The sequence below is a fragment of the Carcharodon carcharias genome, chromosome 9, assembly GCF_017639515.1.
Source record: "Carcharodon carcharias isolate sCarCar2 chromosome 9, sCarCar2.pri, whole genome shotgun sequence".
In the NCBI taxonomy this organism is placed as follows: domain Eukaryota; kingdom Metazoa; phylum Chordata; class Chondrichthyes; order Lamniformes; family Lamnidae; genus Carcharodon; species Carcharodon carcharias.
In genome coordinates, this window is record NC_054475.1 from 38,698,215 (window position 1) to 38,719,536 (window position 21,322).

A 21,322-nucleotide genomic window follows, 5' to 3' on the forward strand; every position below is an offset into this window, starting at 1 on the left:
CCAGCGTGATATCCCGCTGGTGATGCAGACGATAGGGTGGGGGGATGGGCAATTCTGGTCGGGCCTTCATCTGCATTCCATTAAGGGGATGCCAATCTGCTTCATGCCGGCCTCTGGCAGGAATGGCAACATGCCATGGTAGCTGGGAGTGGTAGATCCTGTCATCATTTTATGCTGGCGGGAAACTGGTTTTTCAGCTCCTGCCACATTGTTTCCCCCGCCTGTCACGGAAAATTCTAGCCCATGCTGATTAGTTCATTTGGCCTTTTGCTTGTTCATGACTAAGTACTCATAATATTTTGTCTTTTTCCAGTAGCACACAGTTTCCCAATTGAGATTGGTGGATTTAATTGCACACAAGTTGAGGTTAGAAATACACTTATGTAGTGGTGTACTGGCGTACAGAATGTGCTCGGGGTCAGAAGTACTTCAGTTCTAAAGCTAAGCAGATGCAACACAATTTCAATTCAACATGTGCCCTTCAGCAAACTACTGAGGTGCATAAAGCTACATGCTGTGATAAAACTTCTTAGTGCTGTGCAGTATTTGTGTAGCCTGGTGCATTGTTATGACAAGAAATTATAAAAAATAATAATAGGAAATAGGAGCAGGAGTAGGCCATTCGGCCCCACGAGCCTGCTCCGCCGTTCAACAAGATCATGGCTGATCTTCTACCTGATCACCATTTTCCCCCATATTCCTTGATATCTTTAATATCTAGAAATCTATTGATCTCTGGCTTGAATTTGTTTAACATGTTGCTCACTCTGCAATGATGTGAGAATGAAATCTCCAGCATCATCCATTTCTGGCCTCTGGAATTCCCTGGCTAAACTCATTGCCTCTCTCTCTCCCTCCACTCCTTAAAACCTATCTCTTTGGCCAAATCAAGAGTTAGCACCTTCAGGAATGGGGGGGGCGGTGGAAATGACAGAGAGAAAGAGAGTTCATCCTGGGCTCCAGCAAACGCACACCAATCCAATAGGTTCCTCTTAGCAGTCAAGTGCCTGGTTAGGCTGTTCAGCCATGGAAACAGGAATCAACATCTCAATAAGTATGTGAATAAGGGGTATTGACCTCCATGGTTTTAATGCTTATTGCTGTTATGAATCTCTAAACAAAGCTCATCTGTCAATGTCTGAGGCAAAGAAATGGCAGGTTAGAGATTTCTCTGTGGGATGGTTGGAAAACATGGACCAATCTCCCCGATACGGTTCCACGTTATCAGTCTCTCTTGTAGAGAGTTGATTAGCATCTCGTCAGAAAGGGAACTGGATCGATAATTTATTGAGGCGAGGGGTCAGGGCTTAAAACTCCCTATGGGAGGTGAGCAGAGTGGCCGTTAACGTAGCAAATCAACTGGTGGAGGAGGGTAACTTGTGACAGAATAACCAGAGCCAGACTCTGAGTGGAGAAGCAAGGATGAAGTGGGGGGGTGGGGGCGCAATTCTTTCATAGAATAATCAGACCCAGTTAGAAGCAGCAGAACTATGGAGGGGATTCCATGTTAATAGGCACTAATTTCTAATAGAGCAGGACTGATGGACTGAATGGCCGCTTCCCTTCCAGATTAGTCTGTTTGCGCCAGAGCTCTCAGGCAGGATTTCCAACCCCACCCACCCCCCACCCCCGCCGCCGGGATCTTCTGGTCCTGCCGCAAGTCAATGAACTTCTGGCTGAGGGGCCGCCTCACCTGTGGCGGGTCCCGCCCATGATGGGGCCAGAAAATCCCGGCCTTCATCAGTTTTGCAGTGATCTGAGTAGATTAACTGTTAAGTGATACATTACTGAAGTACTGTACTGTGAGTACTTGTAGTTATTACATGGTGACCAGGCTCCTAAGGGAACATTTGTTACTTACTGCACTATATATGAAGGTCTTTAATTTCATTTCGTATTTGCATGGATAGAAGATTGGCTGGCTGGCAGAAAGCAGAGAATATACATAAATGGTTCTTTTTCTGATTGGCAGGATGTGACGAGTGAAGAGCGGGGTCTGTACTGGGGCCTCAACAGTTTACGATTTACATCAATGAATGAGATGAGGAGAGTGAAGACATGGTAGCTAAATTTGCAGATGACACAAAGATAGGTAGGAAAGTACTTTGAGAAGAGGACATGAGGCTGCAGATGGATATAGATCGGTTGAGTGAGTGGGCAAAGATCTGGCAAATGGAGTTTAATGTGGGAAAATGTGAAATCGTCCACTTTGGCAGGAAGAAAAAAAAAGCAGAGTATTACTTAAATGGAAATGGCTGCATAATTCTGAGGTGCGGATGGATCTAGGTGTTCTAGCACGAGTCACAAAAAGTTAGTACGCAGGTACAGCAAGTAATTAAGACGGCTAATGGAATGCTATCCTTTATTATGAGAGGGATTGAACATAAAAGTAAGAATGTCATGCTTCAGTTGGTGATACTGCACCTCGAATACCATGTGCAGCTTTGGTCTCCCAATTTAATGAAAGATGTAAATACATGGAGGCGGTTCAAAGGATGTTTAATAGATTGATGCCTGGAATGCGCGGGTTGTCTTATGAGGAAAGGTTAGACAAACCGTCTTTGTTTCTACTGGAGTTTAGAAGAATGAGGGGTGATTTGATTGAAGTATACAAGATTCTGAATGGCCTTGAGAAGGCGGACATCGAAAGGATGTTTCCTGTTGTGGGTGAGTCCAGAATTAGGGCCCACTGTATTAAAATTAGGGGTCGCCCTTTTAGGACAGAGATAAGGAAAATTTTTTTCTCTCAGAGGGTTGTGCGACTTTGGAATTCTCTGCCTCAGAAGGTGCTGGAGGGGGGTCATTGAATATTTTTAAGACAGAGGTGGATAGATTCTTGTTAGGCAAGGGAATCAAAGGTTATCGGGGTTCGATGGAAATGTGGAAATTGAAACACAAGAGGATCAGCCATGATCTTATTGAATGGTGGAGCAGGCTCTAGGGGCCGAATGGCCTACTCCTTTTCCTATTTCTTATGTTCTATATTCTTATTTGCACTATAATAGGTCATGACTACAGTTATATGAATGATACCTTCTAATACATTAACATTTGAAAGATAACTTATTCTGAGAATTTGCATTAGATAATTTGGTTCTGTGCAACTTTTCTATTGACAAAATACCATACTTTACAAGCCAAACACAAAATAAATAAACCACAATTTAACACACAATTTGAAGACCTGTTATCCTTTTTTAAAATTTATTTTTTGAGAAAATAATTGAAATACAGTCAATATGGTTTTAAATTCTCAAACATAAAAAATTGTAAATTTTAAACCATCTTATTTTACAAAGTTTTGAACCTGATTTATTCCCTTGCTCCTATTTGTTTAAACTGAAACTCAATTTTAATCACCTACAAAGCTGCATTTTGTTGTTGCACAGTTATTAAAGCAGTTGAATCCCCTTTATTAGAATGTTATTGTTTTTACCGTAAAATCACTCCTATTGGAGAGCTAGCTTGATCATGCTTGGATAAAATATTAACCATCTTCAAGAGTTAAGAAAAATAATTACAATATTCTGAAATCACTTTGGTGTAGAATTGTCTCCTTTTTCATTTTGACATGTTACTCCTGGTAACAAAAAAATAAATAAAAATAGGTTAAAACATTGAAACAATAGTCTTAAAAGTTTAAAAATTAAATCTGAAAACCTTCAATTTCTAATAAATCAAAATGGAAGCTTGCCTCTTTAAAAGTAATGCATTCACCACTTCACTGTAAGGTGCAATATCACATTAATGAGGGTGATTTCCTCTATTCATCAAATGTGGCATCATAACCAAATGTGGGAAGATTTCTTTGGCCTGAACTTTACCGGTGGCAGGTGGCTCAGGTCGGTGGGCACGGGAGTGGCTAGGGAACTTTGTAACTTGGTTAGGCTGTTCAACCATGGAAACAGGAATCAACATCTCAATAAGCATGTGAATAAGGGCTATTGACCTCCATGGGTTTAACACTTATTGCTGTTGTGAATCTCAAAACAAAGCTCATCTGTCAATGTCTGAGGCAAAGAAATGGCAGAACAGAGATTGAGAAGAATATTTTCTCTGTGGGATGGTTGGAAAACGTGGACCGGTCTCACCAATATGGTTCCAAGTTATCAGTCTCTCTTGCGGAGAGTTGATTAGCGGCTCGTAAGAAAGGGAACTGGATCGATAACTTATTGAGGCGAAGGGTCAGGGCTTAAAATTCTCTCGGGAGGTGGGCAAACAAACAGAGTGGCCATTAACATAACAGATGAACTGGTCGAGGAGGTAACTTGTGACAGAATAATCAGAGCCAGACTCTGAGTGGAGTAGGGCTGATGAAGGCGAGGCCAATTTTTTCATAGAATAATCAGACCCAGTTGGAAGGGGCAGGAGTGTGGAAGGGATTCCATGGTAATAGGCACTAACTTCTAATACAGTAGGACTGATGGCTGATTGGCCACTTTCCTTCCAGATTAGTCTGTTTGCGCCAGATCCCTCTTTGGTTTTGCATTGTAATGTGTAGATTAACCATTGAGTGATATAGTACAGAAATACTGTACTCAGCGTACTTGTAGTTATTACACGGTGACCAGGGAATATTTGTTACTTACTGCACTATATATGAAGGCCTTTAATCTAATTTGCACAATGAGCTGGTCTCACTTTAGTGTGCAAGGTCATTTGAAAGTTCAATCGTCACCATAGCAAAGAGAGGAAATGACCCCTGCAGATTCCCATCTACTGCTTTTTTTTTTAATGCCATGCCATTGAATTAAGTTATTGAACAATATATTAGAGAAATATCTACAAAGAAAGTACAAGTAAAATATCCTATCAGGTCACTATCAAATTAAACAAGATTTTCCACCAGGACATTGAGCTCTTGTGAAATATCTCCCTTGTCAGTTAGAGGTTGAACTTCTCACTGGTGGAGTCTTATAATGTTCCCCTAATAAGGTTTGGAAAATTCAAAAGAGGGGGAATGCAGGGCAAGACATAAGTAGCCTCCCGATAGCACAATAAAAATGATCTAAAAATGCAATGAACTCCTGCTGCCAGATTAACATAAATTCAGCAAAACATTTTTTAATAGATTTCTCCTAAGGGCTTTCAGATATGTAGCTGTGCCTGTTATTTTAAGTTCAATAAAAGCAGGCTAGAAAATGACCCACAGTGCATAACATAAATGGTTGGCAACTCTGCAACCATCTCCTAATAGATGAAGGCTGCTGCCAGTGTCAAAACAAACATTTTACTCTCAAGCAAAAACATAAATGGATAGAAATGAAATTCCTGACTGCAAGTTACAGTTTGCTCATTAATGGATGTATGTAAAGCCCCAAAGTGCATTGTTCCAATGAAGTTGCTATCCCTCTAAAAATAATGTTTGGTGAAATTTCAACCCTAAAGTTTTGTACTATGTTACATTTTTAGAAGGACATTTTGCTCTATTATATCCATATTACATTAATTTTCAGATTATTTTGAAAATTGAACATAACGTTCTTTTTTGTGCTTAATAAAATGAGGTATCTCAGTGCCGGAACATTTTCCCATTTTGTTGCATTTATAATCATCTATATGTAGTGTTTCTGGTCTAAATTTGACCAAATTCCCATTTGATGATGAATAAATCTCTTTCTGCTCTGACCCATGAAAATGTTCTTAAACTAAGAAGTGTATTTCTGGCTATATCATTTCTATTTCTCTTCGCTGCATCTACCACCACTCTGACTTCACTGAGTGCTATTGCTGACTTAATGACATTTTATTCTGAGGCTCATTGCTCATTGGGAACTGGGATGAAATTGCACAAATATATTTTATATATGATCCATTGAGCCAGCGGAAAGAGAAGATTTTAACTTATTTTACTTTATTAGTCTGGTCTGGATTGAAACCGAGATCTCAGTTGAAAGGTTATTTTGATAGCCGGATTGCCACCTGAGTTTTGTTAAAAGTGTGAGCTCCAAGTAGTTACTCATGGAATTGAAGGATGAAACATTTAAAAAGTCCAATGAAAAGTCCCTGCAAAGGTTACAGTGATTTAGTTTCACTAATCAGACACAAACACACCATGCAACTACATGTAGTTTCCAGACCAGACATGTTAGTCATTTAAAGTTTTAGATAGTAGAAGAATGAAGTAGACTATATTTATATAAAAAAGACCTTTCCTTACTTTGAATGTTGCTCTTTCTGAAAGAAGAAGGATGATCATGTAAATTTTTCTAGTTCACATCAAAAATGGTTCAGTTATCTTATTGTCAGAATACCTTAATTATATTTGCAGCAATTCAAAATGATACTGTTATTATTTAACGTATTCCATTACACAAAACAGGGTACACAATTCACCAGTTGTTGATGTCACCTATTTTATTTTGAAAAGATGATCAGAAATGCTAGGGGCAAACCAAGCTCTTATGTCTTCTTTCAACATTATAAAGACAATGTATCAATGATTTTTAAAAATTCATTCATGGGATGTGGGCATCGATGGCTGGGCCAGCATTTATTGCCCATCCCTAATTGCCCTTGAAAAGGTGGTGGTGAGCTGCCTTCTTGAACTGCTGCAGTCCATGTGACATAGGTAACCCACAGTGCTCTTAGGAAGGGAGTTCCAGGATTTTGACCCAGCGACAATGAAGGAACGGCGATATATTTCCAAGTCAGGGTGATGAGTGGTTTGGAGGGGAACTTCCACCTGGTGGTGTTCCCATGTGCGTGCCCCCCCTTGTCCTGCTAGATGAAAGCAGTCGTGGGTTTGGAAGGTGCTGTCTAAGAAGCGCTGATGAGTTCCTGCAGTGCATCTTGTAGATGGTACACACTGCTGCTACTGTGCATCAGTGGTGGAGGGAGTGAATTTTTGTTGATGGGTTGCCAATCAAGTGAGCTGCTCCGTCCTGGATAGTGGCAAGATTCTTGAATGTTGTTGGAGCTGCACTCATCCATGCAAGTTGAGAGTATTCCATCACACTCCTGATTTGTCCCTTGTAGATGGTGGACAGGCTTTGGGAGTCAGAAGGTGAGTTATTCGCTGCAGGGTTCCTAGCCTCTGACCTGCTCTTGTAGCCACTGTATTTATATGACTAGTCCAGTTCAATTTCAATGGTAACCCCCAGGATGTTGATGCTGGGGGATTCAGCAATGGTAATACCATTGAATGTTGAGGGTCAATGACTAGATTCTCTCTTGTTGGAGATGGTCATTGCCACTTGTGTGGCACAAATGTTACTTGCCATTTGTCAGCCCAAACCTGGATATTGTCCAGGTCTTTCTGCATTCCTGAACCTTGTGCAATCATCAGTGAACATCCCTTATGATGTAAGGAAGGCAATTGATGAAGCAGTTGAAGATGGTTAGGCTTAGGTCACTACCCTGAGGAACTCCTGCAGTGATGCCCTGGAGCTGAGATGTTTGACCTGCAACAACCACAACCATTTTCCTTTGTGCTAGGTATGACTCCAACCAGCAGAGTGTTTTCCTGATACCCATTGGGCAGATTTTTTCTGTCAGCGAGCTGGGGGCGGGGCCCGCTCGCCAACATGAAAATGACGTGGGATGATGTCAGGAGGAACCCCCCAACATCATCCCGCCCTATTTAATTCAGGAAGGCAGGCGGACAGCACGATCAGCAATTGAGGCCATTGACAGGATCATTAAGCCAATTAAAGGCCCTGCCCGTTCAACCTTAAGTCTGGCGGGCAGGCCAGGAGCCTCAGCGGGCTTCTGAAAAAACATGAACCCTCATCCACTGGCAGGATGAGGTTTCATGTCTGTTTTAAAAAAGTTTAATAAAGTATTTGTCATATTTGTTAACATGTTCCATCTCGTGTGACACTATCACATGAGGGGGACATGTTAATAATTTTTTTTATTGTTCTGTTTTTGAAATTTGAAACACTGTCGGTGATCTCCCTGAGGCAGCACTTAGTCTCGGGGAGATGTGTGCTCTTTTGCGCGCGTGCTCAAAAGAGCACATTTTGACAATTGGGGAATCCCTACCCCTCACACAGGAAGCGCATAGTGCTTCCCGTCGGGCGGGCCTTAATTGGCCCGCCCACTTAAAATGGCGGCGGGGCCTGTTTCAGTGGCGGCGATCAGCTGCCCACCCGCCGCCGAGCCAGTGGGGGTCGCCTGCTCATCAAGGGCAAAATTCTGCCCTTTGACTCCAGTTTTGCCAGGCTCCTTGATGCTACACCCGCTCAAATGTTGCTTTGATATCAAGGGCAGTCACTCTCACTTCACCTAATTTATTGCTGCTCCTCATGTGGCAAATTTAAATTAAAGCACAGAAAGAATCTGCAACAATATTTGCAATAGATTCAGGTTTCTCTGTATATGCTTTGAAGCTTGTACTTATTTGCTTGGTTGAAAATGCTGACTGTAAGTGGAATATTCACTAGCATTATAAAATACTCTTGATCTCTTGATATTATCTCAAGGATTGGAGATTTTATTAAGTATTAATGTTGAAAGAAATTATACCAATGATGAACTTTATGTTACCATACTGAAACTGGGAACTGACCAAAAAACATCTTGGTTCAATGAAAGCACCAGAACAATTATTCAACTTAATTAATAATATGTTAGGATTGGAAGCACCATTCCGTTTAAATGTTCACATTTCAGTACTCACTCTCCATCTCTTATCAAACATTACTCTCTGTTATTACTTCAGGTAATTTAAATTTGTACTATTTGCCTCCGGTCACACTTTTCACTTTATAAGGCTAGATTTACGTGTAAAACCCAGGAAGATATAGATCACAACTGATTAAAATACAGAATAAGTTGTTACTGGCATGGATTTGATGGGCTGAATGACCTCCATTTGTGCAGTAATGACTCTATGGCCATTATTATTCATGACTAGTGGTATTATATCAAATACGGAGTTTAAAAATACTGATAGTCTTTTCTCTACGATGAATGAGATGATGGAAGAAATCAATAACTGCCTCATGTACCAGACGCATAATGGTCATGTCCCATATGGCTGTGGATCACCTCTTTTTCCAAACAAACATTAGAAATGACCAGTAGTAACATGAACTCACCAATATAGAGCGCTGAAGATCAGTCAACACAGAGATGCTCGTAATAGGTCAGCCCCACACCATTGTAAAAATATCAGTTTTTCCTTATTTTTGCAAATTTTGGGCCAAAATTTTGTCTGGGTGTGCAGGCACATTTCAGTGGCATGAATGACAACACTTAGTTTTTTTGGAGGAAATCTGATTTTTCTCCAAATTCCTGACACTGTGCCATTTTTCTCTGGCCTTTTTGTGGGTCAGGAATGCCTACCGTGCACAACCACACACCTACCCCCCTTGAGGTCAGCTTCCTCATTTTAAATGGAGGATAAAAATCAGATTTCCTTCCACCTACCATTTTCATCTGGTGATGTGGGGTTTTGGAAGTCCATTAGAAACATGCCAGGTTTAAGAGTTTGTAAAGAAAATGGAAAACCTGCTGAGGAATCTGGAACAATTCGAAAGGTAAGTGTAAAATATTTTGACACCTTCAAATATCACTACTAGGTGCTGTATTGTAACATAGATGTATTTTAATGCAGTGATTCATCATGGAGATCTGTCTTGCAAAGGTAAGTTGACCCTTACATTGACCAGCATTGTGTAATTGTTCACATGCATTATAGTACATTTCCAATGGAGAAAGTATCATAATGAGTTAAAAATGCAGGAAAAAAATGTCTTCTGCTGTCATGCTTTTGCTATCTGATTTAATGGACTGGCAGATCTGGTGGTTTCTAATTTTCTAGAACATAGAAAACTTACTCTCCCTCCATTGATTGACAGGGACTCTGTTTTGACATGGAAATGGGTATCTGTGCTGTCAGTGGAGCTGGAAGCTTTTGTTATGACAGCTATTCCATTATGAATGCTTAGCTAAGTTTCAAAAGCTTCAGCTCAGCAGGTGCTCTTATTGATCCAAGAATTATTGAAACTTTTATGAGATTATAATAACGGAATACGTCTTAGATATAGTTTATTACTTAAAGGATTGCAACTTTTTTTTCCCCCCTTGGGTGCTTTGGTCCAGTATCAATGATATTGAGTTTGAATTCAGGATTTTCTTAGATGATTAACAATTTAATGTTTTCCCAATGATTTTAAAATAATTCTCATTGATATTGTCTCACTCCTGAGGACATAGTGCAAACTTGATGAGTGGCTATGGAGGATACTTGGGGGGTATAGAGGTGGCATGGGAATGAGAAATGGCTTGCGTTGGCATGGGGGCATGTGAGGTAGCATGGCAGAATTTGTGGGGGCATGGGTTGCATGGTGAATGAGGGGGTGAGGTTTAGGAGGCCTTTAAGTGATGTTGGGAGCTGAGCTACTGGGCAGAATCTTGCCCTTGGATGGCGGGCAGACCCCTCCGGCTTGGCGGCAGACGGGCAGCTGACCCCTGCCACTGAAATGGGGCTATGCGATTCCTGTGCGGGGGAGGGGAGGGATTCCCCAGCTGTCAAAGTGCGCTCTTTCGCACATGTGTGCGAAAGAGTGCACTTCTCCCTGAGGCAAAGTCCTGTCTCAGGGAGAATACTGATAGTGTCAAAAACATTAAAAATAGTAACATTAAAAAATTATTAACATGTCCCCCTCATGCCAGTGGATGAAGTTTCATCAATAACCTGGAGCCCGCTGGGGCTCCTGGCCTGCCCACCAGCCTTAAGGTTGGACGGGCAGGTCTTTAATTACTTTAAATAGCCTGTCAATGATTTCGCTGTCTGCCCGCCTTCCTAAAAATTTAAATGGACCGGGATGACGTCGGGGATTCATCCCAATGTCATCCCGTGTCATTTTTACCTCGGCAACCGGACCCCACCCCCAAATTGCCGAGGGGAAAATCCTAGCCACTGTGTTGGAGAAATGGGGTGGGCCTCATAAGCAGCCCGCTTCTGCACCCACGCTCCTCACGCACTCCATCGCTGCTCACAAATAGCACTGTGAATCCAACCCCTGTGTGAAAAATCAAAAAATCCCTCGTATAGTCACACATGGGTCGGGAGTGTCTTTTGCAAGCCACAAAAGTGCACAGGTCGGGTTTTCCTGAGCCCAGACGAGAATTTGGCCTTTTTTTGTTCGTCACCTTTTGCCAAAATTAAATCATTGTTAACAAAAACAGAATTACCTGGAAAAACTCAGCAGGTCTGGCAGCATCGGCGGAGAAGAAAAGAGTTGACGTTTCGAGTCCTCATGACCCTTCGACAGAACTTGCGTTCGAGTCCCGAACGCAAGTTCTGTCGAAGGGTCATGAGGACTCGAAACGTCAACTCTTTTCTTCTCCGCCGATGCTGCCAGACCTGCTGAGTTTTTCCAGGTAATTCTGTTTTTGTTTTGGATTTCCAGCATCCGCAGTTTTTTTGTTTTTAAATCATTGTTATCTTGTTGCATGACATGATGGCAAAGGTCAAACATGACCAGTTGCAAAGTAAAAAAAATCACAGAAAATATTTGTTTAGCTCATACTTGTCCAAATTGAACCGTGCTGGACTTATTATTCCACCCCCAAAATCAGCTTGGATGTTAGCTAAAAAGATGGGAAAATGGAGCAAGAGCATCTTTGACCATGATCTTACTCCAAAAGATTATTTAATCATTAGTTCTTTCAACAGCCTGAATTTGAATTTATGAACAATAAATAAAGACCTAGACCACAAATTACACTCCTAGTTGGGAAAATAGCAAAACAATCTGATCCAGAGGTGACAGCAGCCAGGCTTGTTCCATTTTCCTCCCCCTGCCCAAGTTAGGAAGGCTGTTTCTTATCTGCTCATTACATGTAATTGCCAACAGGAAGGTGAGACCTAGCCATTCATTTCTTAGCTTTGTGTTACTGATCCCACAGTGCACTCCCCACTTCCCTTCCTCACTGGAACTGCTGGGAGAGAGGTGACAATACCTTCTGGGGCAATAGCGGAAGAATTGCTGATGTCTCTTTTGGAGATAGAGGGCTCAGTAATGGCCGCCTCTTACTCCTCTCAGCCCTCAAACAAGTCACTGTTTTTAGGCCTTGGAATCCTTCACCCTTTTGAGTGGCATCCTTGTCTTCTGGTGTTGCCTGACAGTGGCAGGCTCCATCCTGTTGGCACAGCTCCTGCTGAAAGACCAACCTACAAGTTGAATGACCACTGATTCAGAAAAAAATGGTCAGGCTGTGACAGGGCCTGAGTTGCCTGTCAAAGTCCCACCGTGTTGTTGTATTGGCAGCAGGTGGAGAATTCACCCCTCCATCGCTTTTGTAGAACACCCCACAGCTGCTTGCTATTTAAAGATCTAGCTGTGTAGAAGATCGCAGGAGGCATATTTAATCATTTTTGCCTACAAGAGGTCAGATGGGATGAATTAAAGCAGCTACCAAAGTTTTGGCAGAGCAACAGTCAGTGCACCATTCCAACCAGTCAATTTAAAAAAGGACAGTGGTTGATAGACTGGTATTATAATCACTGGCTTGACATGTATTTACTCATTAGTCCTTTCAACAGCCTGAGTTTGAATTTATGAACATTGAGCAAAGACATAGGCCACAAATTACACTCCCAGTTGGGAACACAGCAAACCCAGCCCACCCAGAGGTGGCAACAGGCAGGCTTGTCCTATTTTAATGGTCAGGGCTCAGTAACAAGGTACTTGCTGACATCCCAACCAAAACTGCCAGGAAGTCATTGGCAACCAGCTAGCTGTTGTTAAAATCATGCTGCTTGGAGGCAGTAACTGGGAAATTCAGGGAATGTGCCCAGAACCAAAGGCTTCCTGATCCCTTCTATGAATGCACAATGTTTATTTCCACAAGATAAAGAGGTTTCAAGTGCTTGAAATTTCTGCTATTGATACTTTAAAAGATCTGGATGATTGGCACTTTTATTGCCTTGTGGTAAAATGAAGCTTTTTTAAAGAAAATGTTAAGTTATCAATGAATGACTTTTTTTTAAAAAAAAGATCTTTTACAATTCCTATTGTCACTATAGGGTTCATTGGTTCTATACAATGTATAGTAGATGAATGGGCATGGCAGTGTCATAGCTTGACATGAGAGACAAGAGGGCCAAATGTGGTGGGTGGAGGGGCATACCTTGGCATGGGGAGGCTTGAGGGGCCATAGAGGGGTTGGTGGGGGCATACCTTGGCATGGGGGCATGAGGTTGCATGAATGGGGCATGGAGAGTGTGTGGGCGTATGAGGGATGAGGGCTAGAGGACCCTACTTTTTCATTTTAACCGGGATGAAATCCCTTGGCACCAAAGTGGACCTTTTAAACAGCCTGCCTCAGCATCTGACAGCCCCTGTGGCTGCCTCCAAACATTTCCCTGGGCTGGCTGGCTTGACTGCAACCTGAACCTGCTTCCCTGCACCTATCCCCGCATTGACCACACCCGAATGAAAATCCCAACTTTCCTGGCACGTTTTCCTGAGGTGGGTGGGCCAAGCTGTCCTGTCTCCCGCTACCTGCCTTGAAGATGAAAATCCAGCCCTTTAAGTAAACAAAAGCAAAATACTGTGGACACTGAAAATCTGAAATTGGAACAGAAAATAAAAACAGAAAAATGCTCACTTCTCATTATTGCCAATAGCATTTTGTGGCCTCTACGGTTATTTTTGAACCCATCAAAGTAATTATTTTTCTCCTGCCAGAAATAAAAATCAATGAACGCTGCAGTAATTAAAAAAGTGAAAGATGAAAAAGTTGCTTGCAGTAACAGCGATAGCGAGCTGAATTATGTGCTCTCATGTACCTTACTGCCCCCAGCTTGAGGGATCCATCATAGACTGATTGATTATTCATGTTATTCCTCACATTTCCCCTTGGATATTTATAGATCTAAAATAGAAGGTGTGGGCTCTCTGCTTGGTTCCTTCAAGGCACATCAGTTGTGCGTAAAATGAACTGAAAGCAGCAAAGTTATAGAATATAGATGGTCACTACAACTGACATACAAACAAGCTAATTATCTGCAACATGCACCATAGCAGTGTACTAAAGTAAAATTAAAGACTTGGGAGTCTCACTTGTTTGAAGAAAATAAGGTTTATTGCCACTTCCACCCCAAATCCCTATTTCCAAATCCTGGCAATTCTACCAAATGCAATAACCAATGGATAATAAAACCAATTAATGTGTCCACACTAGAGAGAAAAAAAAATCCTCTACCTCAAACAAAAAACAGTTGCAAGCAGTCTTGAGAAAAGTAAACTTTCACATCTGACAGTAGTCTGCTGTGGCACAGGACATTCTTTTCGGGAAAGCTAAAAGTACTTAAAAGCTGTATTTCAGCAGATTATATGAACGATACATCTTTGAGGATAAACACTGGTAACCTTGAAACTTCAGAAGCCATCAACTCATTTAACTGGGTGCGTAGGAGCTGGGGTTGGCCATTCAACCGTCAAATCTGTTCTGCCATTCAATGAGATCATGGCCTAGCTGCACCCTAGCTCCATTGACAGCTTGGTTCTGCATCCTTTAATACCCTTGACAAGTAAAAGTCCATGCTCTCATATTTATAATTGTTCATTGAGCTGGCATCTACTGTTCTTTATGGGAGTGAGTTCCGCACTGCTACCATCCATTCCTACCTTCCCTCCTGAATGGATTGAATTTGATTTTAAGGTCATACTGCATTCTCCTATACACCCCTGGCAACAGAAAATCTCAACCCTATCAAAATCCTAAAAACCTCAAATTGCCCCTTAACCTTCTATATACCAAGGAATGCAAGCCTGGTTTATGTAATCTTAGTTTATAATCTAATGCTTAGAGCATGGGTAAGATTCTGGTGAATCACAGAATATTTTCTATCTCAAGTTTCCTCACAGTCAAAAATGAAAACAATTGGTCCTAACAGCCTTTAATTCTGCTCTTTGATTAGTTCATCACAATTTCAGTGAAACAAAAGTTGAAGTTGTTTGTGAAATGCAAATGAGTTTGGGGCACGTGGATTAAATAAAACAGCCAATTTAAAAAGCTGCTGTTTAGCATGCATGCATACACTATACTATTCATTTCATTCATGTTTATGGATTCAGACAACTAATAAATCTACTGATAAAAACAAAAAAACTGCGGATGCTGGAAATCCAAAACAAAAACAGAATTACCTGGAAAAACTCAGCAGGTCTGGCAGCATCGGCGGAGAAGAAAAGAGTTGACGTTTCGAGTCCTCAAGACCCTTCGACAGAACTTGAGTTCGAGTCCAAGAAAGAGTTGAAATATAAGCTGGTTTAAAGTGTGTGTGTGGGGGGCGGGGAGATAGAGAGACAGAGAGGTGGTGGGGGGGGGTATGGTTGTAGGGACAAACAAGCAGTGATAGAAGCAGATCATCAAAAGATGTCAACGACAATAGTACAATAGAACACATAGGTGTTAAAGTTAAAGTTGGTGATATTATCTAAACGAATGTGCTAATTAAGAATGGATGGTAGGGCACTCAAGGTATAGCTCTAGTGGGGGTTTTTTTTAAAATTTTTTTATAATGGAAATAGGTGGGAAAAGGAAAATCTTTATAATTTATTGGAAAAAAAAGGGAAGGGGGAAACAGAAAGGGGGTGGGGATGGGGGAGGGAGCTCACGACCTAAAGTTGTTGAATTCAATATTCAGTCCGGATGGCTGTAAAGTGCCTAGTCGGAAGATGAGGTGTTGTTCCTCCAGTTTGCGTTGGGCTTCACTGGAACAATGCAGCAAGCCAAGGACAGACATGTGGGCAAGAGAGCAGGGTGGAGTGTTAAAATGGCAAGCGACAGGGAGGTTTGGGTCATTCTTGCGGACAGACCGCAGGTGTTCTGCAAAGCGGTCGCCCAGTTTACGTTTGGTCTCTCCAATGTAGAGGAGACCACATTGGGAGCAACGAATGCAGTAGACTAAGTTGGGGGAAATGCAAGTGAAATGCTGCTTCACTTGAAAGGAGTGTTTGGGTCCTTGGACGGTGAGGAGAGAGGAAGTGAAGGGGCAGGTGTTGCATCTTTTGCGTGGGCATGGGGTGGTGCCATAGGAGGGGGTTGAGGAGTAGGGGGTGATGGAGGAGTGGACCAGGGTGTCCCGGAGGGAGCGATCCCTACGGAATGCCGATAAGGGGGGTGAAGGGAAGATGTGTTTGGTGGTGGCATCATGCTGGAATTGGCGGAAATGGCGGAGGATGATCCTTTGAATGCGGAGGCTGGTGGGGTGATAAGTGAGGACAAGGGGGACCCTATCATGTTTCTGGGAGGGAGGAGAAGGCGTGAGGGCGGATGCGCGGGAGATGGGCCGGACACGGTTGAGGGCCCTGTCAACGACCGTGGGTGGAAAACCTCGGTTAAGGAAGAAGGAGGACATGTCAGAGGAACTGTTTTTGAATGTAGCATCATCGGAACAGATGCGACGGAGGCGAAGGAACTGAGAGAATGGGATGGAGTCCTTACAGGAAGCGGGGTGTGAGGAGCTGTAGTCGAGATAGCTTGGGAGTCGGTGGGTTTGTAATGGATATTGGTGGACAGTCTATCACCAGAGATTGAGACAGAGAGGTCAAGGAAGGGAAGGGAAGTGTCAGAGATGGACCACGTGAAAATGATGGAGGGGTGGAGATTGGAAGCAAAATTAATAAATTTTTCCAAGTCCTGACGAGAGCATGAAGCGGCACCGAAGTAATCATCGATGTACCAGAGAAAGAGTTGTGGAAGGGGGCCGGAGTAGGACTGCAACAAGGAATGTTCCACATACCCCATAAAGAGACAGAACACCTGCGGTCTGTCCGCAAGAATGACCCAAACCTCCCTGTCGCTTGCCATTTTAACACTCCACCCTGCTCTCTTGCCCACATGTCTGTCCTTGGCTTGCTGCATTGTTCCAGTGAAGCCCAACGCAAACTGGAGCTCCCTCCCCCATCCCCACCCCCTTTCTGTTTCCCCCTTCCCTTTTTTTTCCAATAAATTATAAAGATTTTCCTTTTCCCACCTATTTCCATTATAAAAAAAATTAAAAAAAACCCCCACTAGAGCTATACCTTGAGTGCCCTACCATCCATTCTTAATTAGCACATTCGTTTAGATAATATCACCAACTTTAACTTTAACACCTATGTGTTCTATTGTACTATTGTCGTTGACATCTTTTGATGATCTGCTTCTACTACTGCTTGTTTGTCCCTACAACCACACCACCCCCCCCACCTCTCTGTCTCTCTATCTCTCCGCCCCCCACACACACACTTTAAACCAGCTTATATTTCAACTCTTTCTTGGACTCGAACTCAAGTTCTGTCGAAGGGTCATGAGGACTCGAAACGTCAACTCTTCTTCTCCGCCGATGCTGCCAGACCTGCTGAGTTTTTCCAGGTAATTCTGTTTTTGTAATAAATCTACTGTCTCTCATCAATGAGCTCGGAGATTTTAAATGTGCAAAAATAATGACTGAAGTTTAACGCACTGTATAAAATGGTATTGTTGCATTGCATAGCTCAAGGAATTGACACTGCTCAGAATGCACATCTCCATTTGGAAGCTATTCCCACACAGTGAACAACGCATGCTATGTGTCATTATGGTAAGAATGTGTAGCTTACGTGAGGATTTATAATAGCGTTCGCATGTGCCAGTTGCTGAATGCCATGTACTAGAGAGGATCCTTTTACTACTGACAGTATGGGGCAGGCATGTCTTTACATATCACCATGCTGGTACATTATAGTCTATGAAATAGCTCAAAATAGCAAGCAATTTCCACTTTATATTGTGAACGTTCTGGTATTTTTGAGATTTGAATTAGCTCTTATTGTATCTATTTACAAAAACAGTAAAGACCAAATGGGCTTCATTCTGTGCTATAATGTCCTGAAGGTCTATAAGACAGCCCATCAGGGCTTTGAAAAGAATCTCAGCAAATGGCAATTTACCTCAGCCTTGCACTGAATATTATTTTCAATGCTCGTACTTTATACCTTGGTGACACTCAGAACAAAATGACAGACTGCTACCTGTAGCTTGGGTGTGGATTCTGTTTAAATTTGGTAAGTACAATGAATCACTCTGAGGAATAAATTGGTGTTCCCATGCAAGGTGATACAAAGAGCAAGTGTATGGATCCTTGTTGAAATCAAACAATCAAAAATCAAGGCTGGGCTATTCTGCACATAAATAGAACAGTTCATGTAAAATTCAGAGCCTTTGTATACTTATGATCAAAATGTGCAATGCACATCCAAATTATGGCGTATCAGCTTTTGTCTTAAAGGATATTTCTGTTATGTATTTGCTGATTCATTGTATATCTTATGTATCTGATTTATCTTAGCAATTACAGGATCCTACACACATAGGGCAAAATTGTCCCAGATTTGCACTAAGTGCGGGAGCGGGCGGATAAAACGATGTTTTACCCGCCGGCTGCAATGGCGGCTTCTTAGACTGTATCGTCCCAAACCCGCCGCATTAATTATGCATTCCTGGGAAATACATTGTTTCCATGGCAGACAGGCTCTCATTCGTGTGCCACGCCATCACCTGTCTGCTTCATTACGTTGGGCGCCATATTTAAAGTGCAGCCGCGTGCACACCTCTTAGTGCCTTTAGCCCACCATTACTGAACAGAAGACAGGGTGGCTAAAAGGCAAAAAGACTGTAGGCCACCGCCTCAGTGACGCATCCCTTGAGTGCCTTTTGAATGCTGTGGAAGCCCATCGTGATGTCATCTACCCACGCTCTGGCTGCAGGATGGGCAGATGTATCACCAATCCAGCATGGGAGGCGGTGGCAGCGGTGGTCAGTGTCAATGCCCTGCAAAAGAGGACAGCTACCCAGTGTCACTACAGGATGAATAGTCTCATCCATTCCGCCAGGGTAAGTCACTCTTCTCATCACTCCCAACATTCACAAACCCTTCACACATCCACAGAAATCTCACACCTCAAGAGACAACACCACTAACTCGCACACACACCCTCACATCTCCATCAGGCTCATACCCTCTTGAGCTCACATCCTCATCTTGTCCATGGCTCTGCTCACCGCACAAAAATTCTACGCAGTGCCATGTGTCCTGCTCACACTCTCTCCATCGTTTTTCACGCAGGAGAAGCCTGCTCACATTAGCAGGGAGAGGTCCCAGACGAGGGGTGGAGTGGGCCACATTACCCAGAAGGGAAGAACAGTAAAAATTGGGAAATAAAAATACTGGTCCGAACTGGTCTTGTACACCTTAAAATGGAACACCAGTAAACCTGGGAAATAAGAGTCCTGGTCTGAACTGTTTTTACCTTCTGGTTAGCCCCTCACTCACTTTGAGGAGTGTGCCATTGTACTGACTGGTGAGGATGTGGACCATGCCTGTGGTGACAGTGAGGTTGGCAACGAACACCCTTGTGAGGATCCTGCCCCACATCACCCCTCTCTCCTGTTTTTGACCCTGCCGCCATGCACTAATTACCTCTACTTTGATTCACAGGGTCTGACACCCTTAGCCAACCAGTCCCTCAGCTCCATCCACGTCCTAACCTCCAGCCAAAGGACACCTCCCACATTGAAGAGCTGGAAATAAACAGCCTGGAAGACCCATCACAGCACTTACCCACACCCTGCACCAGTGCAGAGACACACACCTTGGTGGGACCTAGATCTAGAGCAGGATTGGTTTCACAATCTGTTGGTCACTGCACAGACACATGTCCGCAGCAGGAGGAGGCAGGTTTGGATGAGCTCCCCAGCACTCGGAGGACTGCTGGGGAAGAGGCATCTGTGAGGTCTGAGTCAGATGACGAGCCTCTGGATTTGGCCTTCCAACTAATCGTGGAGAGTCAACAGAAGGCAGGGGAACATCATGCAGAGCTGTTGGAAGCCCTCAACAGAGTGGCATGCGAGTTGGAGGAGTGCATCTGATGAAGTGGTGCCCACATGTGAGCGTATGGAGGTGTCCATGGGGAGCATGGCGGAAGCCATGGAGACCCTGGTTCAGCAGAACGTGAAGATGTGTGCAGAGCTGCACTCTGTCACGGGAGTCATGAGTGTGTTTTTGCAGTGGCAACGCGAGAGGGAAACAGGGCACCACAATGTCCCTCCAGATGCTCCTTCCCCTCAAGGAGTCAGGCTAGGGCCCTGGGTACCTGAAGGGAGGGAGAGCAGCAGCTGGACACCCCTGGATCATCCTCTCAAGAATCTCAGAGGCTGTCCTCTCCCTCTGAGTCCCCTTTGCCTGTGAGCCCTTCAACCTCGTCTTCTGACACTGCAGAGAGAGCAGCTGGCGAATGATTCTGGAAGGTCTGTGTGGCAGGGCCATTCGGAGCCTTGTGCAAGCACTCGCCCACGCATGCAGATTCTTACTGTATTACACTCATCTCACAGTCCTGAGCATTTTCAATGCTGCCTGCTGTGGTTCACTTTCAGTTGTCCATCTGAGCTGACCTGCATCTCCACCCACCCACTGATCACAGTTCCATCCAGCACCTGATCTTGCCCACCACGACTTTCGCTTCACTTTTGATTTAGACAGCATGGTCTTGTTCAGTTTTTCATGTGCTCCCCTGTCCTCTCCCCTCCCCCAGCCACCCATTTCATTTTCCCCATCATTGTTGATGCCCCTGGCATCACCTTCCACCTCCCTCCTGTGACCAACCAGCCACAACCTTTCTCGTTCTGGGATGTCTAGGTGAACGTGCAAATTCCTTACCTTCCCGAAAATCCCACCCCCATTCACAATAACCTTCCCGACCGCCTCCTTCCCACCCCAGGGTCCGGGTCTGCCTCCGATTCCCCACCTACCTACCTCACCATCCCTTCTACCGCTACCGTCAAACCCTCATCTTCCCATCCTACCGCCTCACCCTGCCCTTGGTCATTCTCATCATCCCCTTGTACGTGCCCACCCTCAATTTGCTCTCCAGAAGGCAGTTATGGACTCATCAGAGCTCTACCTTGCATGTTCACCTGGACATCAGCACCCCCCCGGACCCCTTCCACCCTGGAACCCTTCCCCCCTTCGAACTCTTTCCCCCACCTGGGACTCTCCCCCCACCCTTTGACCTCCCACACACCCTCCAGATTCCACTTCCCCTTAGTCCTATCCCCCACCCCTGTTTAGTCCTTCCGCCTTCCTGACTCCTTCAGGCACTCTTACGTCTTCAATCACACTTAGTCCTTCCCCTCTCCTGATTCTTCCCTCCATCCTTACTTCTTCCTCCAGCCTTACCCCTTCCTCCTTCCTGACTCCTTCCTCTCCCCGGACTTGCTCCACTCTCCACACTCCTTCCTCCCCCCGGACTCCCTCCCCTCTCTGCACTCCATCCCCCCTCCGAACTCCTACCCTTACATCTTTCACCCCCCATTACACCTAACTGCCTTGTTATCC

The 21,322-nt window shown here is 43.7% G+C and overlaps 1 protein-coding gene across 5 annotated transcripts in view; it reads right to left on the reverse strand.

Moving 5' to 3' along the window:
- Positions 1-3,175: 3,175 nt before the first annotated feature.
- The window catches only part of LOC121281807 (ladinin-1-like), a 107,322-nt gene continuing 89,175 nt past the window's right edge, over positions 3,176-21,322 (reverse strand). For 3 of the 5 annotated variants that reach the window (XR_005943934.1, XR_005943935.1, XR_005943933.1), the window contains exons 11-13: positions 9,376-9,468; positions 6,161-6,177; positions 3,176-3,580 (exon numbers count right to left, since the gene is read on the reverse strand). Coding sequence is in view for 2 of the 5 variants with exons in the window: in XM_041194810.1 (XP_041050744.1) it covers positions 3,562-3,580; positions 6,161-6,177 (36 nt within the window). In the remaining 3 variants the exon portion in view is untranslated. The remainder of the gene's footprint in view (positions 3,581-6,160; positions 6,178-9,375; positions 9,469-21,322) is intronic. The other 2 variants (XM_041194810.1, XM_041194811.1) reach the window with 2 other exon arrangements.